The 19,956-nt window shown below is 41.2% G+C and overlaps 1 protein-coding gene across 1 annotated transcript; it reads left to right on the top strand.

Annotated features, from left to right (window-relative positions):
* Window positions 1-399: 399 nt before the first annotated feature.
* LOC127425177 (homeobox protein MOX-2-like) lies at window positions 400-10,228 on the top strand. The gene is made up of 3 exons (XM_051670876.1): window positions 400-1,226; window positions 4,060-4,232; window positions 9,181-10,228. Exons 1-3 carry the CDS (start codon window positions 737-739, stop codon window positions 9,400-9,402), a joined length of 885 nt encoding a protein of 294 aa, XP_051526836.1. The 5' UTR covers window positions 400-736; the 3' UTR covers window positions 9,403-10,228.
* The last annotated feature ends 9,728 nt before the right edge of the window (window positions 10,229-19,956 follow it).

Genomic DNA, 19,956 nt, shown 5'->3' on the forward strand with positions numbered 1-19,956 from the left:
AAATAGACACACAATGCAATTTGAGTTGCAGTCACCCTAAAACCCTGCACCCCTATCCTCTTCCCCACCCCATGCAACCCCTCCGGTCCGGTCCACACTCACACTTTGACTGCTTACGCAACTTATTTCTTAGAAAAAAGTTTTGGTGGGGTCAGATCGCCCAGATTCAAAATAAAGTACCCCCGTTTTCGTGAGCTCGGAACTACAGTACTTGGCAAGCCTCAGAATTATTGTACCTCGCTTTTCTGGTGGAAGATCATATGCATGTGGTCTATAGTGACCCAGCCTCCCTCTCATGTTACACCCTATATATAACATCCATTCCTCCAGAAACTCTGTTCAAGCACCCCCCCCCCCCCCCATTCTCCCTCTCCTCTTCTCCAGAAGCACTGTATTCACTCGGGCCCAGACTGCTCTGTCTTTCCCTCTCCCTCTCTCTATCTCTCTCTCTCTCTCCTGTCTGTCACCCGAGCTTTCTCTCGCAGGCTGTGTGTATTTACCCTCTCTCTCCGCCTGGCAACAGGGCTGCATGCTCAGGATTACCGGAGGCCTTGCTTTTCAACGCCGGCCGCTCCTTCTTCCTTTTGCCGCTGACTCCTGGACTACGGTAGCCACGGGTGTGAAGGCCTGTGGAAGAGCCTTGTGATTTTGCATTTTTTGGCTTCCCTGGTTTCCCGAGAACTCTCCACTTCTTTTGGAGAGATCTGGAGTTGTGTGGTTCTGTAGACACTGAGAAATGGATCACTCTCTGTTCGGATGTCTGCGGAGCCCGCACGCCCCAGCCCAAGCCTTGCACCCGGCATTCACCCAGTCTTCTCTGGCTTTGCACGGCCGCTCAGACCACGTCTCCTATCCTGACCTCCCAGGATCCTCGCCACCCTGCGGTTACCCAGGGGATGAGGTCAGCTTTGGAGGAGCTCATCACAGAGTGCACCCTACTCCACAGCATCCACATCACTCACAGCATCAACCCTCCTGGCATGTCCCGCAGATGCCTTCGATTGGTGGCGACTGTCATGGCCTTTGCCTGCCGCACCCCGAGGCCACTGCAGCAGAACTGTGCAGCTCAGGAGGAGCAGGTTCCCAGGGACGGTGCACTGGTAACTCATCGCTAGCTGATAGTGACCCCTCTGGGGTATCATGTGTACCAGGAGAATTTGGGAGACAGACGATGTCACCTGTTGAGCCAGAGCGACGGAATAGCAAAATAAAGAGCGACAGTTCAGGTAAGCAGTTCACAGTTTTCTTCATCTCATCCAGTATGAAACTGTGTGATCTGTAATTCTCTTACTTTAAATTTGAAGGCAATCTTGAATGGTTTAATAAGAAAAGATATATCAAATTAATATATTTAAATATGAATAAGTCAAGTGTGTGTTATGACTGGAGAATGGACTATTGTCTATTTGATTATATAGGAACAGATTATATCAAAGTCTTTAACTTTGGTCAGTAATACGGCATTTTATTTACAGATCATTTATTAATCAAAAGTAATCTGTCTTTGTAATCTTTGTTGTATTACAAGGACGGATAATTTATTCTATTTAGTGTAGACTTTAGTGATGACTTTGGAATTGAGAGTAGTTTAGTTTTTAGTTTTGCTCCACAGTTTGAGGCACACTGCCAAAAACATTTCATTTTGTTAATTTAGTCAAATAAATATTAAGGAAAAGTACATACATCAAATCATATGTTTGATACAACTTTAGACAGAACAATTTATTTTTCTGTATTTAGTAGCAGTTCAAAGAACACTCTGCCTATATATTCTGAAATACACATTTATTTAATATAAATAATTTTATACATTATTTAAAATAATTAAAAAATATACATTATTTAAAATATTTAAAAATATTTAAACTCTTCAAAATATATATATTTATATTAAATATATTAATTATTAAAAATATATTTAAAATAAAAATTAATAGAATTAAAATAAATAATTTTGGAATTTATGAAAATGTATCTATATCAAGAAATAAAGGTACATAAAGGTGCTATATGTAGTAAATGAGATTTAGTTAGTTGAGCTGTACACACCACAGTAGTGATTTAATGACAGGGCATGGTGTTGTGGGGCTGCCCTATATCTTTCTTTCATCAGTCTCAGAGGTGTAAGTCACTGTGGCATTTACCCTAAGGCCTTTAATAGCCCACAGGTGAAGCCCGCTGTTAAATGTTCGCACTGCCCACAGCTGCGCTTTTGATACCCCTAAACACATACTCACCATTTATGGCTGGTGAAAACAGTCAGAGCTGCAGCTGGACAATTTGTATAAAATGTGCTCTTTAAATTTCAAGAACAATAGAACATGTTGACCTACAGTCTTTAACAACAGAGCTATAGACAAAAAAGTAACCTAGTTGTTTTGCACGAACACAGAGTTGAGATCTTGCCATCAAGAAACATTCATTGTCATTTTTAAAGAACTTTAAATAAATTAACAAATTTTGAGATTGAACACCCAACAGACACTCGTTTTTTCCAGATGACCATGATTCACCTTTGCGGTAGTAGTGCAAATTAAACTGATTGCAATTGTAAGACTTTTTGGTCTATTTAGTCATGTCATGCAGGGAGCCTATATGTTGTAGATTTATTTTATTTTTTTTATCCAGGTGCCTATAATTTATGCCATGGTGACAGACTGATGGATAGGCCCAGTGCTGGTAAAAATTTCCAGAGGGCTTATGTTGGCACTTGATGTGCCTTTATTTCAAATCGAATTTCCTCCTTCATCTGTTGGAAGTTATCAAAGGCAGTGTGCTTTACATTTAGAGCCACATCATGTGATGAGATGTTGCAATGATAAACTGTACAGATTATTTAGGAAAGTGACATTGGATATAAAATAGAGCTTTATGGCTCATTATCTTGTGTACTGTAAAACCTTGAATTTCTAGAGCAGTTGTATATCCATGCAACTTTCAACACAGCCAAAAATGTATCAACTAAATCATACCGTCCCTGAATGGCAAAGCAAAATAAATTTAATGGAAACACATTTTTTTTTTTAACAAATTGTAATTAATTGTAATGGATGTTCCCTGTCTGGTCACACCTACATAGTTGATCAATGTCCTATATTACACTGTTTATCAAAACATTCGCATTAAAAACCCCAAAAAGTGTGATAGTAGAATATCAGCGAAGACAAAAGCCTATTAGTGATTAAAAAAAAGTGTCCTTACTGTATGTTAGATTTTAAATGTCCTTATAGATTCCAACCAAATCTAACCTACATAAAAATATACTATATAGTATAACAAGAAACTTTTGGTATTTACTTTTAAGTAACCCTACTAATCATATTTCAAACATGCCAAATTTCATGCAAACTCCACATAAGATATGCCCAATTAATTCTTTGCTCTTGAATCTACACACTTTGCAGACTGATATATCCATTCGGTTCCATTTTTGCTTTTGAGGAAGTGGTGCATATTTTGCACTATGTTCCTTTGTTATAACCTATTTTTAGGAACACTAATAAATGAAGGGATTGGTGATTTTACTGTATGCAAACTCACCAAATGTTAACAGATTAAATTAACCTAGTAAAGACATATTATGTCTTTATATATTACTATAATTATAACATATTTTATAATAATCGTCAACCAGCCATTGCATACAGTTGCATTTAATTATTTTTTAGAGCAATCAGTAATATTCCTTGGGAAGTCTTCATTTATTCTGTAAACAGAGGAGTGTGTGGAAAATAGAAAGTAAATTGATCTGATTGTTGGAGAGTGTGAACGAAGCCCTGTTGTTTCAGGCCAGATTTGAGTGCACACGTTCTCTGGCCTGGCCCTTCTCTGCCTGCTAAAAACACCAGAGCCATATCACCATAATAAAGGATGATTGGCAGTCCAAATTGGTCCGCTTTAAAAAAAAAAAAAAAAAAAAAAATTCGTTTATTTTATTTCAGGGCCCTGCAGTTTATCACACCATCTTATTTTTTCACCCCTTTTGCTTTCTGCTCAAGGTTTTTTTTTTTTTTTCTGTCCATTTACAGCAGCTGGAAAGTGATCTGTTTTTCATTTCAGAATCCAAGGATGTTAGCTATAAGTCAGACGTGAGCAGTAAACCGAGAAAGGAGCGCACGGCGTTCACCAAGGAACAGATTCGGGAACTGGAATCAGAGTTCGCTCACCACAACTATCTGACACGGCTTAGACGTTACGAAATTGCTGTCAACCTTGACCTCACAGAAAGACAAGTACGTTCGATGCTTAGCCTGTTTTCACATGTTACTGAGACATAACATTGGCTTTTAAAATTATTCCATTTTTTATGGGTATGGGTAGCATAATTTTTTCTTTGCATATAGGCAAGGGCGTAGATTTGGCTTGAACATTGGGGGGGTTGCAGCGTGAAGCATTTACATATTTCCATTGATCATGGTATAAATAATGGGGAGGATTTTTCTTACTTGTTTTGATTATTGGGGGGGGGGTTACCTCCCCCCAATTCCCACTGGAATCTACGCCCCTGCATATAGGCTGACTACACTTAAAGTATAAAGTGATAAGTGCATTGCTAAATATTAGTCATTCTTAACAAATTGAAAATATGCCATCATTTTCTGATATTAATCACAAAATATGAAAATGTAAGCTATGTAAAAATATGAGGTCCATTAGAAAAGAGCGACATTACCCATGGAGTCGCGAGTTCGAATCCAGGGTGTGCTGAGTGACTCCAGCCAAGTCTCCTAATCAACCAAATTGGCCTGGTTGCTAGTGAGGGTAGAGTCACATGGGGTAACCTCCTCGTGGTCGCGATTAGCCACGTGATAAGATGCACGGATTGACAGTCTCAGAAGCGGAGGCAACTGAGACTTGTCCTCTGCCACCCAGATTGAGGTGAGCAACCGCGCCACCACGAGGACCTACTAAGTAGTGAGAATTGGGCATTCCAAATTGGGAGAAAAAGGGATAAAAGAAAAAAGAAAAAAGAAATGAGCGACATTGTTCTTTTCCAATGTAATGTAGATTTGGGATACTCAGGACTGTTTGCATTTTTAATGTGTGAAATTGTGTGTGCACTGATTTTTATTATATTATATCTCAGATATTTCAGTTTTTACTCCAAACAATGGGCAAAAAGCATCTGTATTGACAATTTTTTCTGTGTACTACTTAACTAAACTTATATATGGGTAGTTGAAACTTTAATAGTTTTGAGAAGTTATAATGTCCTGTGATGTGATATGATATACTCCATCTAATGCAATTTTACATTCTTTTACAATTATTATGCAGTCAATTCTTATGACCTCAGCACCTAAAATAAACACTTTTTTGACTGATCTTAATAAGAGATAGTAAATGGCATATATCACTTGCTAAAGATATTTCAAATTGGACAATGATGACGTTGACTGCTACTTATTAAACTTTTCAAACAGGGCAGGAAAATGTTTCCTTTATATCTGTGTATTAATACACATGCTGATTGTGATGCATTATTCAAAGTGGCCTTCGGATCTAACACACCCATTCATGAGAATTCCATTCCAGCTTCATTGTCTTCATTGAAAATGAAGCCCTGTATAAGCAACTCACCTAGGATTTGCATTTTTCTGTTTCAAACCCCTTTTCCCTTCCTACTCCTCCACACAGTTGCTTCCTATCCAATGACTCAAAGCACAGATCCAGTAAATCTGTGGACGTGGGTTGACCTCAGATCTTAAACAGCAAAATGTGAACATCGGCCCTGATGTCTCAGTCGTACTGTAATTATCTTGAACTATTTATGAGAATTCATGTACACTACTTTTTAAAATTTTGGACACACCAAATGTGATAATTACACAAATGAAAATATGGGAATTATGTAGTGAAAAAAAACAAAAAAACAAAAAAACAGATTGCAAAACAAACAAACAAAAAAAAAAAAAAAAAACTGTATATTTTAGCTGCTTTAAAAAATAGCCACCCTTTGCCTAGATTACAGCTCTGCACACTCTGGGCATTCTCTCAAACAACTTCATGCTAGCTTTTTTCATGCTAAACAGTATTGACAGAGTTCCCATATATGTAATTTATGCATACATATTACCTGCTTTTATCCCACTATTCAGTCCAATTAACTGTAATGTAATTATTATTATTATTATTATTTATGTAGAAATGAAATATGTAGGTAAATTAGTATGAAGGCACAATTTATATTAGTGAACAAAACTAATTTCAGGCTTTTAAGCATAATCCTTTGGTTTAAAGTAGGGATGTCCCGATACCAGTTTTTTTTATTTTTTAGAAGTACGAGTACCGATACTTTCTTTTTGGTATTCGCCAATACTGAATTCGATAACTGTTTTTTTTTTTTTTTTTTTTTTTTCATCAAATATTAGCAGCAAAATTATGTTTAAATAAACGAATTCATTAAAAATTTAACCAAATGAAATATTTGATATTTTGCTACTTTTAACAAATTAAGTGATTTTATACAGAACCTCACAGCACAATCCAAAATACAACATTGGAGTATTTTTTTTCAAATAAAGTGCAGCATAACAGAGCATCACAGATGTGTGATATTGTAATAAAAATACTATTGATTTATAATAATAATTATTATTATTATTTGTAGTATTACAGTGAATATTACACACCTATACAGTAATATGTTTCTGTTGTACTTTTTCCCATTAATTAAATTGAGCTTTTATTTTGAAGTGTTTCTGTTTTAGTATCTTCTCAGTCTGGAAAAGCCAGTCACTACGTGACTTAAAGTGATTATTAAACCACAAAAGTCTGCTATTTAATTAAATAAATATGTAGTCTGAATGTGCCTTGCGCTACAACGTGATTTAGTGCTCTGCTCACTGTTATCTGCTACAAACAGAGCATGTGATACTCATGATGGTGTTTTCTGTGTATGAGCCATGGAGCTCTAAAAGATAGGAGGACTTTATGTTTATCACAACACCAGCTCCACACATTCACAAGCGCTCACATTTAATCCGCTGCATATGAAAACTATATAGTTATCTCATTAAATCGTAGCTTTTGCTGTTAAATCTCATTAGGACATGACGTGATTTTAATTAGTGCACTAAATGTTTGCGTAATGAAATTCATACGACAGATGGTATCAGTTTTTGGTATCGGAGCATTTTTACGAGCGCGAGTATAAGTATATGAGCACAGTATCGGACAAGATTCCGATACCAGTAACGGTTTCGGGGCATCCTTAGTTTTAAGAGAAGCATACATTCATTTAAGTGTGTCTAATCTTTTGACTGGTATATAAAAATTTAATCATTTTTATTTACCACATTTCCATTAAAACTTCATTGTATTATTACTCCAAAGAATTGCTACAAAGATCTCAGTTCTCACACTTCATCTGACTAAAGTGTTTGTCATGTAAGGTAATCTGCATACTCATTTCAGTGCTCACTTTAAAATACCTGCGCTGCACTTCCTAAAATAAACTTCTCAGCCTGTAATAGCCCCCTATCAAGCCCGCCTTGGTGGGGGGAGGCTGCCGCCACACGGTCCAGATCTGATCGACCCGTTTTAGGTATCGGTATGATCATCACTGTGGAGACGCAAATACAGAGCAAAGTGTCGAGTCAGGAATGGAAGACAGGAATATGGCCCAACGGACAGCCAGGAGTTTTGCATCAGCACATAACTTACCAGGTGGAAATAGCCTGGAGAGCCAGTGCAAGTTCCCAACAGAGCCAGTCATACACACAAATAATGGATACAAGTGCATAGATCCACTGTGAATTTGAAGAAGTTTAAAGATTAAAAGCAGATAGTAAGAATCCTTTCACTCTTACCCACAAAGCACATGAAATGAGGTGTTTTGCTTGGTTTATGTACGTGGTGAGCATATGTGGGACTGAGTGCTGTGTTGGCTGAAGTATGTTATAGAAAGCTGTAAATCTGTCTCTCATCCAATCTGATACATGCACATATATGCACAGTGTGCAGGGTATTCTGATACAGAGGGCATAATGGTGGTTTTAGAGCGGGGGTCTACATGCCAAAACAACTCTTTCTGGAAAGTGCCATAACACACACCCTAACACATGTTCCCACAAAGTGGCGTTGAGTTTCCCTGATGCAGATCTTGGAGGCTTGTATTGCTAGGAGACGAAAAAAAGTATATAAACATTGTGTGTAGCTGGCTACTGTATGCTTTTAATAGCTTTGCCAGATTGTAGTCTCCTAATGAGCAAACAACTCTTATTAACTTATTTAATTTATTTTGGCTGATATGTGGGGTATTAAGGGTTTCTTACCTTAAGGAGCTATTTCTACTTGATCTTAACTTAAAATTTGTCGTGCTGGTGTAACTTCATTTATTCAGGTCGATTTAGTGATATTCTAATAATGTAATAAATAATGAATAATATTTTCAACTAACTAACTAACTATGAACTAATTGTCTGACTTCAGTAAAATAAAAGGTTAAATATTTTCAGGTTAAAATATTTTGGTTAACCCATTAATCCCACCAATTACATTTGTGACTGAAATTTAGTAAAAAATGTGTAAGATCTAAAAAGAGATTGTACTGTACACAGAGTTACACATACAACTGCCATATTTAGTACATATAATGTTTAAAGGGTATATTATTGATTTATTAATAAAATTGCTCTTATGGCTCAATGGTCACAGGACAGTTAAACATGTAAGTGGTCACACATTTGACCAATGGGAAAACATAGAGCCTCATTTTTGAACAGGTATCTGATTGTTGACTCCCAGTATAAAATTGCAGATTTCAAAGTATTGTTACAATTAATAAAACAAAGTCAAAATAAAATAAATATGCACTTAGCCTTGGGTTGCCATTTCCTTTTAAACCTGAAATTGCTTGTTAGTAAAAATTAAAAATTATGTTACTTTATTGTTTGTTGTTTTTTATTGGGCCAATGAGTAAAATGCATGCTCACTTAGCTGGGGAAAATTTGGGTTTAAATGGGTTAAGGGACACTCTTATAATAGAGAGCATTTTGTTTGATAAAAATACACCCCAAAATTGCAAGATGAGACATTAACATTTTTCGTTTTATATTTTTAAACACATATCTTATAAAAGGTAATTCTGTCACATTTTTAGAAGTACACTAGACAGTTTCAAAGTAGACATACACTAAAAGCCACAAACATCTTTAACAGTATTTCTCTTTTGCACAGGTAAAAGTGTGGTTCCAGAATAGAAGGATGAAGTGGAAACGAGTGAAGGGAGGGCAGCAGGGGGCCGCCGCACGTGAAAAAGAACTGGTGAACGTAAAGAAAGGAACTCTCTTGCCCTCTGAGATTTCCCCAATAGTGGGACTACACCATCCACTTGGTTCTCCTAGCAATGAGGATGACAGTCATGACAGTGACCAGAGCTCGGAGCATGCACATTTATGATGATCGGAATCCAGCGGAATCCATCAAACCTGCCAGTTTCCTCAGGAATCAAATTTGTTGATACTCTAAAGGCCATTAACAACATGTCCTGTGCTCTGTTTTGTTATTTCATTCTAAATGGTTAGGGTTTGTTCTTGGTCTGTGAAACAGATGCTCAGACAGTTACACACCAGAACTCAGCTCCAATGGTACCTAACTTTGTTTAAATAAAAATCCAAAGGGGTTTAAAGATGAACACACTTTACAATATGTAGAAAACAGGAGGGAGAAAAGAGACAATACATTTTAACTCACGTGTGACTTTAATTTTGAAACTTGTAAATAAATTTAAGTTTGAATGTAAACATTCCACATGAGTGCGTTAGAGAGGATTTTTGCACTGTTTTAATTCTTGCCTTAACTGATTGATACTGTATTTACACAGATTTTTATAACAATAAAATTGATTGCAGAACATCTGTGGCAGCACATAATATGTTTTATTCCCGTACATTTATAAAGAATCAAAGGACCCCATTAATAACAAATTGCAGCCCAATTGTTGTTTAAAGCAACATTCAGAGTTCAATACAAGTTAAGCTCAACCAACAGCATTTGTGGCATAATGTGGATTACCACAAAAATTTATTTGGATTTGTCCCTCCTTTTATTTAAAAAAAGCCAAAATCTGGGTTACAGTGAGGCACTTTAAATGGAAGTAAATGGGGCCAATCTGAAAACGTAAAAATACTGTTTCAGAAGTATAGTCAAAAGATGTTAACAATATGCGTTAACATGATTTTAGTGTTATAAAATAACTTACTAACCTTTTTTGTGTAAAGTTATAGCCAATTTGACAACTTTGTTGCCATGACGATGGAACACCTTAAACCCTTTAATCCTGGTAATTTTGTAGTTCATTGCAAAAACGACGATTTAAACTTTACACCTTAAAAAAAATAAAAAAATAAAAAAAACGAGTTTTAACAAAATAATTTATGTAAGTGCTTTTTATAAAATGATTAGCTTTATGTAAAACCCTCCAAAAATTCTCTTCCATTTGAAATGTCTCACTGTAACCTCGATTTTATTTATTTATTTATTTATTTTTTATAAAAGGAGGGATGAGTCAGAATTACTTTTGTGATAATCAACATTATGCTACAAATACTCTTGATTGAGCTTAACTTGTATTAAACCCAGAATATTAATTTACTGTATTAAATTGAAACATTCAGATCAATGTGAGAAGTTTGTATATGTTTTTTTTTTTTTTTTTTTTTTAAATGTTGTGTACTTGATCTGCACATACTATTGGGTTGTTAGTGAAATGGATTGGAAATTATATATGCAATGTTTTGAAAGTCATTTTAAATTAAAAGGATGACAGATTATTGCAGTGGGGAAATATTACGGACATCCTTTCACTTGCCTTGCTTTGGGCTTGCATCTATAGACTACCAATAATTCCATGATCACTGAAAGAGTTTATAGTAATAAAAGCTGGTTATACATCTTTTTATATGTAATTATTCTGGTGTTCCATTGTAATACCATAGTAATTGCAAAATAATGGCATATTTATGAATGCAACACTACAAACATTGATATTTTCTGGTCGTTTCAGACCTTGTAAATAAAAAAATGCGAACTTGTAAATAACTTGCTTAATAAATTGCACAAAAAGAATACTTTTCACAAAAAACAGTGGTAAAACTATTTGAGAGCCCCTTTTAATCAAAATTTAATCAAACACTGAAGAGAATTATGTGATGTAAATGTTATGGAAAGCCATGTTGGAAAACTAATATTATGGTTTGGCATTTCTGTGAAGACAACGTGAGTGAGCATTCTAATTTCTGGAGTGGCACTTTATGGAGTCGGCCAACTTTTCAAACGTCTTTGCTCATATGAGAGCAGCTGGTGATTCGATAGCTGCAGAAGTTTGGACTCATTTGATTTGTGGCTTCACCTTTCCCCCTGACACACAGGAAAAACCCAGTCTAAATGGATTCGTTTTCAGTTGTGGTCAAAGCCAGCCATGCATTTTCCCTCTGTGGAAGACGTTTTTGAATAGCCATCCGATTTAGATGTTTGTGTATAATATACTGTGATCAAAGTGAGACGAAGAACGATCCCATTGGGGTAACAATTCATGGCTTTAAGAAATGAATGGGAAATATATTTATGACCCTGCAAACCCTGCCAAACACCCAGCTGCACTGATCACAGCCATGTCTAAACAATGCATGATGAATATGGCCCGTCAGAGGCAGTCCCAAACAGACAAATAAATATAAAACATGAGCAAATAAACACAAATCAAGGCAAACATGACTTGGGTATGAAAAATACACCGCAGATCACAAACAAAGTAGAGCATAGATACAAACAGGTAAACATTCAAGTCTTTTTAAATACTTGGTGTGACGAGGTGGGCGTGGCCGGGCCGTAAGTATGGATGCCTGGCACTGAATTACCACAATCACCCGGGAGAGGGATAAAGAGGAGCCAGAGACGCCAGTGAGGGAGAGAGAGAGAAAGAGAGAGAGAGATGCATGCAGCCGATGAACGCGCATTCTGCATTGAAAGTCCAAGAGTGTGAGCGACACACGGAGCTGTGTGTGTGTGTGTGTGTGTGTGTGTGTGTGTGTGTGTGTGTGAGTCAGCAAAAATAAGTTTTATGTTGTGTCCATGTGAAAGTGTGTCCAATTAAAGTCTTCTGTGAACTGTTCACCCAGCTCCCGCTTCCCGAGATCTGCCACACTTGGGTTTCTTTTTTCCCAAATTGTGGAAATAAAAGCATAAAAACTTTCATATTACTGTATTTTTGTTGATGTGTAAAGAGAATCTTAAAGCAGAAAGAGTTTTACTTCTTGAATGTGACCGACAAATGTTAACCAGGGGTGTGTTTCCCGTACAACGACGTAACTCACTGCTTAACCACCATAGTACGATGCATCGTTGGAGACATTAACTAGCTAGTCACGACCTGAAACCATAGTAACTTTGTCGCACATCCATTGTTCTAACAATGTTGGTTCAACAACATAGAGCTGTCATTAATGACGTTACTCAGTGGGTGGAGTAATAACTTCCATAAATATTACATTATAAAAGCTCATTTACATGTACACCAGAAAGCCATTTAATGCATGAAAGCTGCTGAAGACGTAAAAGTGGCATGCACTATGTAAATGGGAAAGATACATTGTGATGCAATAGATCGGTTTCCCTTTACATCAGACTTTGGGGTTCCCCCGACAAATATGAGCACATATGCACATGCACACTCTTCAAAAACATTTAAATGCCACTTATGCATTAACATAGACACATAAAAGCTGTGTTTTCTGACAGAAACTGTGTGTGATAAAGCACTTTCTCTTTACAGCCTTTAATTCCTTAAACAGCTGCATTCGCGTCTTTGTGACGTTTCACTTTCTGCAGAACCCTGGAATTAACTGTTTTTTAAATGCACGTAAACATGGTCAAAGTGTTGACAGAATGAAAGATATATATGAAATGAAACATATAGAAGCCTCAGTGAAGTCAAATGATGTCCACACAGCATACTAACAATGAACTATGCTTCTAACCACAGGTAAAGAGCTGTAGTTTTCGGAAAACACTAAATCGTTGAACTATGTTGCTAACGATGGAAATTGCAACAATAATTGTCTAATGGTGCTTTAGGGAAATGCACCCCAAGATGATTGTGTTGAAGCAATAAGCTTCAGGCACAAAGGGGGAATTCAATAAGAATGAACTACGCCAGCTGATAGCATATTTATTGGCACATGCTGTCTACATTGAATTAGCACATGATTCACTAAGAGAATTATGCAAATCAGGTAACAGCGCAAACACGCACCAACATTTTGTACTGAATATAATTTGCATAGCACAATTCTCGACTTATGGGTCGGATCTTAGTGATATGATCAACAGAATATAAATATCTCTTTTCAGTGAAATTCTGTTTACTGACTGTGCATGCAAATAGTACTGATTTTTGTAAATAAAGCTCAATCTACAAAATATAATAAGCCTAATTCACATGGAAACTAGGCATGTTTGAAAAGAATGAAAGTATTTAAGACTTAATTGAATTGCTCTATTTCAGCACTTTTAAATGGTAATGAAAAAGATGCTGTTTTTTGTGCATGCAAGTGTCGCAAATGTTTAGTGAATTTGTCCCAGAGTTTTATTTGCACAGAGTTCAAGATTCTTTTATAATGTGTTCAAGTAGCTCCTAAGCATCTAGTAACTTCTCCAAATTCAGACAGTTCTTGCAATGCAACAACGCTGTTGTTTTGGAATACCTCTGGCCCAAGTTACTTTTTGATCCTGAATGAACCTTGACCCCACAGGGAACAACTTTCCTTTAGCAGGAAGGGTAATGCTGTCATTTCTCCATGCCATGCCAAGAACAACATAACCAACTAAAGTCTTTTCCACACAGGGTCTGAGTGTCTGCTCAGTCTCCTTCCAAAAAATGATTTAGGATCATTTTCAGTGCAACTGTAGGTGTTGACAGATGATGTTCACTGAGGTACGATACCCCAAATATCACGTGACTGTTTTTATTTTCCTTTCCTTTTCTGATGGCTAAATGTGCCCAAGTGAATGTGTGCACAAATGCTGACTTTCCTTTGTCTTTCATTGAAGACAAAGGGAACGGTTACACTGACAGACATGTCTAGAGTGTGCTATGACTACAGATGTATATGAACTGAATTTGTAACTTTCTCTAAATGGTTTGGGTCAAGGTCAGGTCATGATGCATCTGGGACACATTCAAAATGGCAGTCTGTGAAAAATCAACAACTGTCACTTGTTTATTTAATTAATTAGAAACAACTTGGTATTAAGGTACCATAAAAGGCCCACAATCATTTTATTATGTGCCATTTTTTTTATTTTAGAATTTATGAATTACATTCATAACTTTTGAAAAATACTCAAATGTAAAAGTTTGGATACACTCATAGTTTATAATTTATTATTTATGTATACCAGTTTTAAGGATTATAGTAAACTCATCAAAACTATTAAATTACACAAATGGAAGTCTGGGAATTATATACTGACTAAAAAAACAGCATGGTTACTTGTGTAACCTCTGTTCCCTGATGGAGGGAACGAGACGTTGTGTTGATGTAGTGACACTAGGGGTCACTCTTGGGAGCCCGAGACACCTCTGGTCTTTGATAAAAGGCCAATGAAAATTGGCGAGTGGTATTTGCATGCCACTCCCCCGGACATACGGGTATAAAAGGAACTGGTATTTAACCACTTATTAAGGTTTTATGCTGAGGAGCCGAGACAAGGTCCAGCCATTTCAGCGGGTAGTTCAGCATTGTGGCAGGAGGGACACAACATCTCGTTCCCTCCATCAGGGAATGGAGGTTACACAAGTAAACATGATGTTCTCTATCTGTCACTCACTCAACGTTGTGTCGATGTAGTGACACTAGGGGTCCCTATACAAAATGCCACAACTGGCTGAACTGTGTTATGTGAACTGGCGGTGTGTGACGGGCAGACAACTGTGTGCCTCGTAGCCAGCGCACCAGGCCGACACGTAACCTCCCCCAACATAGTTATGAGTGTCGAACGGCCCTTTGGGGACAAGTCGACTACCCAAAAGATAGAGACAGGCTAGCCCAGTCATGGCCTCTTTTCCCCTTCTTTTTTTTTTACTCCCTAAAAAAAAGGGGGGATTATCCGATTGGGCCGACCAGGTCAAGTCGGGGGGTGTCCCTCCCAAGGGGAGGACATCGCGGAGACCACACCTCGCCCCGAGAGGGAGGGGATATTTAAGTGGAAAATACGTCACATGGTCTTGCCGATCATGTGGAGAAGTCTCATGGTAGATCCTACCCAACGGGGGAGGAGTTACTACAAACATGGAGACTGTGGCAGAGAGGGCTCTGCCCAAGGAAGACGCAGTTTGCCAACAGGGAAACGAATTAGCGGAAGATATATATCGCATGGGGTTACCTTACAGGGAACCGCCACATGCGGAGCACCTACACCAGAACAGGGCTCTTAGTTAGCATGTGTACTGGGCCGGCAGTGAGTCTCTCCGAAAACTCAACTGCCACAGGGCTTGGAGGAAGTCAACCAGGGAACATAGTTTGTGAACACTACTGGGAATTAATGGCGTACGTCTTCAGCTCAGAGGAGGTGAAATGCGTTATGTGCAAGCGATACACCCGGTCGGCTATCCCGGGCTTATCCACTTGTATTGCGTGCCACTACCTGGGACGAAACCGGTTCCACCTGGAGGTTGTAGAACCTCGCAAGTTGTTGGGTGTTGCCCAGCCCGCTGCTCTGCAAATGTCTGTTAGAGAGGCACCCCTGGCCAGGGCCCAGGAGGCTGCTACACCCCTGGTAGAATGGGCTCGTAGCCTTACCGTGGGCGGCACGTCCTGGGCGTGATATGCCATAGCTATGGCGTCAATGAGCCAGTGGGCGATCCTCTGTTCAGAGACAGCGCTTCCTTTCTGCTGTGCACCAAAGTAGACAAAGAGCTGCTCAGAGATCCTAAAGCTCTGCGTGCGATCCAAATAGATGCGTAAAGTGCGCACCGGACACAGCAACGACAGGGCTGGGTCTGCCTTCTCCTGGGGCAGCACTCGCAGGTTCACCACCTGGTCCCTAAAAGGGGTCATGGGATCCTTGGGCATATAGCCCGGTCGGGGTCTCAAGATCACGTGAGAGTAGCCCGGACTGAACTCCAGGCACGTTTCGCTGACAGAGAATGCTTGCAGGTCTCCTACCCTCTTGATGGAACTGAGCGCAGTTAGGAGGTCAGTCTTCAAGTGCCCTAAGCTCATCTGACTGCAAAGGCTCAAAGGGGGCTCTCTGTAGACCCTGAAGAAATACAGAGAGGTCCCATGAGGGAACGAGGCGCGGTCTAGAGGGGTTCAGCCTTCTGGAGCCTCTCAGGAACCTGATGTTCAGGTCGTGCTTCCCTAAGGACTTACTGTCCACTGTGTCGTGGTGTGCTGCTATAGCAGCAATGTACACCTTCAAGGTGGAAGGGGACAGCCGCCCTTCCAACCTTTCCTGCAGGAAGGAAAGCACCGATCTGACTGCACATCTCTGGGGTCTTCCCATCGGGAAGAACACCACTTAGCGAACAGACGCCACTTAAAGGCATACAGGCACCTTGTAGAGGGGGCCCTAGTCTGAGTGATCGTGTCTACCACCGCGGGTGGTAGACCGCTTAGGTCTTCCGCGTCCCGTCCAGGGGCCAGAAATGGAGATTCCAGAGGTCTGGTCACGGGTGCCAGATCGTGCCCCATCCCTGAGAAAGAAGTTCCTTCCTCACGTAGAAACGTGAGGTCGGTCCAAGGGCTGAAGAGGTGGTGACAGACCAGCGTGATGACCACGCGATGTGTCCCGCGGTGCCATGCCCATCTTGGGACTCGAGTCTGAAGCCAGTGCTGAAGTGGTCTCATATGCATCAACCCGAGCGGGGTGGCCACTGCTGAGGATGCCATATGCCCCAGGAGCCTCTGAAAAATTTCAGTGGAACTGCTGTTTTTTGTTTGAACGCCTTCAAACAGGTCAGCACCGACTGTGCGCGCTCGTTCGTGAGGCGCGCCGTCAACGAGACTGAGTCCAACTCCAAACTGAGAAAAGAGATGCTCTGAACCAGGAGGAGCTTGCTCTTTTCCCAGTTGACCCAAAGCCCTAGTCGGCTGAGGTGTGAGAGCACCAGGTACCTGTGTGCACATAACACATCCCGAGAGCGAGCTGGAATTAGCCAACCGTCGGGATAGTTGAGGATGCGAAAGCCCACTTCCCTTAGTGGGGCAAGGGCTGCCTCTGCAACCTTTGTGAAGAAGCCAGGGAACAAGGACAGACCGAAAGGGAGGACCTTGTACTGATACGCCCGACCCTTGAATGCAAACCGCAGGAAGGTGTGTGTCGAGGTAGAATCGAGACGTGGAAGTACACGTCCTTCAGGTCTACTGCCACGAACCAATCTTGATGCCGGACGCTTGCTAGAGTGCGTCTTTGCATCAGCATCTAGGACGGGAGTCTGTGTAATGCCCGGTTCAGTACTCGCAGGTCCAAGATTGGCCACAACCCACTGCCTTTTTACGGTACAATGAAGTAGGGGCTGTAAAACCCCTTCTTCATCTCGGCCAGAGAGACAATCTCGTCAGACGTACTGGCGGGTGGGGCCTCGCGGTGGGGCAGAACCTGAGGTGCCACACTGTGTCGTGGCCGTGCTGAGTTCAGGGACATCGAAGTACTTACCTGGCTCCTTGTGACCACCCCCGTAACAGCCTGGTACGGGGGAGGAAGAGGCCTGTCCTTGTGACCCTTGGAGACTGTCACATCCGGGGCAGATTTGTGCCACAGCTGGGCGCTCAGGGGCAGGGAGACCATAACAAAAGGTAACAAAAGATTCTCCTCCCGGCCCTCGACCGGGGGATGGAGTGGTCTGCTTACCAGCTCCAGAGCAGCGGGTTTCGTCGTCCCTGGGTCGCCCATCTCAGGGGTGCTTCGAAGCCTTTCGTGGGTTCTTGGTGGCCACGAGACGGGTGGCGTCGGCTTCCTGCGGGCTCCACGCCGGGGCCGGGCCACAGGGGTGGGCTGTGGCAGAGCCGGTGCAGTCACCGCAGGGGGACGCCCATGGTGATGAGCAGACGGGGTGCGGGATCTTGAGCCATGCCGGGGCAGAATGTGCCGGATAACCTCCATCTGTTGCTCCACCGTCGAGAACTGCTGGGCAAAGTCCTCAGTGTCGCCGGACTGGCCAACTTGGGAAATGGGGGTAGCAAGGAACCGTGCCTTGTCAGCCTCTCCCGTCTCAACCAGGTTGAGCCAAAGGTGGCGCTCCTGGACCACCAAGGTGGACATCGCCCGCCCGAGAGACCGTGCCGTGACCTTCATCGCCCGGAGAGCGAGGTCGGTCGCCGAGCACAGCTCCTGCATCAATCCCGGGTGGAACTACCCTCGTGCAGTTCCTTTAGCGCCTTGGCAGACTTGCAGGAGAGCCATGGCGTGCGGAGGCAGCTTGTCTAGCGGCACCGTAGGCCTTGGCCATCAGAGACGACGTAAACCTACAGGCCTTGGATGGGAGCTTTGGGCGCCTGCGCCAGGTGACGGCACTCTGCGGGCATAGGTGCACCGCGAGTGTCTTTATCCACCAGGGGATTGCCGAATAGCCCTTGGCTGCCCCACCATCGAGGGTAGTGAGGGCGGGGAAGCTGAAAGATCTGGACCGGGCAGTAAAAAGTGCCTCCCACGACCTTGTCAGCTCTTCATGCACTTCCGGGAAGAAAGGAACGGGGGCGGGGCGTGGCTTTGAGCGGCTGCCCGGGAAAGGATGTCGTCATCTCCGCATCAGCCTATGACAGGGTGATGGCACCCGAAGGGAGAAGCCCAGCTGAGGCTTCCGCGTCCGACTGGACGGGCCCTATCTCCGATGCTGCGCTCGAGAGCTCATCACTTTCGCGGGCTCCGATAAGAGGTCGAACTCACAGTGAGACGAGTTGGCGGACTCATCCGGAAGCCCGATCGGGGCAGACAAGCGTGCTGGGGAATGGGAGGTCCGTGGGGGGATACCCGGCAGAGGTGGTCCCATTGGGGTCCCCCAGTGCTAGTCACGCTGGCCTCATACTCGTGCGTAGAAGGACTGAGGCGGGGAGCCTCTGGGGTGGCTTGCTTTCTTACGAAGGTAAGCCGCGACCACATCGTTGCCATGGACATGTTCTCACAATGAGTACATGACCCATCCACGAATGCTGTCTCCACGTGAGCAGTGCCCAGACATGAAAGACAGTGATCGTGACCGTCAGAAGGCGAGAGATAATGAGCGCAACCAGGAATAACACACAAAGGAAAGTCTTTAAAAAGACGATCCATGTGTGCCGCTCTTTTAGAAATATATACACTTTTAGAGAAATATACTCTTTTATTTCTGCTGAAGCACCCAGGTGCATTCTCTGCAGTGCACCAGTGCAGAGGAGGGAGAAGCTGCTGAAATGCACCGTCAGATCCAGCAGAGGTGAATGAACAGTCGTGGGGATTCAGCTCAGTGAGCATGACCGTTCAGCTTCGAAGAGAAAATCTGAATGAGTAGTTGCATACCAGCTCCTTTTATACCTGTATGTCCGGGGGAGTGGCACGCAAATACCACTCGCCAATTTTCATTGGCCTTTTATCAAAGACCAGAGGTGTCTCGGGCTCCCAAGAGTGACCCCTAGTGTCACTACATTGACACAACGTCGAGTGAGTGACAGATAGGGAATTTTAATTATCTTAATTAAACTTTACATTTATTAACATCAACATTATTCAAGTTTATCTTATTTATCTTGATAATTTATGTGAATGTCTGTTTTTATTGTGCATGCATGGATGACGTTTATTTTTATTTATGTTGTGTTTTTAGTGTATCTTTATCTGTATTTTCTAACTGCTTATGTTGCTAAGCAGAAGAAATACTTTAAACTAATCAAAATGTTTAACTTTTTAACTTATCAAAACTAACTTATTTCTTAGGTTATCTATAAAAATGAACTTCATCTAAAAATGTCTTTAAGA

Source organism: Myxocyprinus asiaticus, chromosome 34 (genome assembly GCF_019703515.2).
Source record: "Myxocyprinus asiaticus isolate MX2 ecotype Aquarium Trade chromosome 34, UBuf_Myxa_2, whole genome shotgun sequence".
NCBI lineage: Eukaryota > Metazoa > Chordata > Actinopteri > Cypriniformes > Catostomidae > Myxocyprinus > Myxocyprinus asiaticus.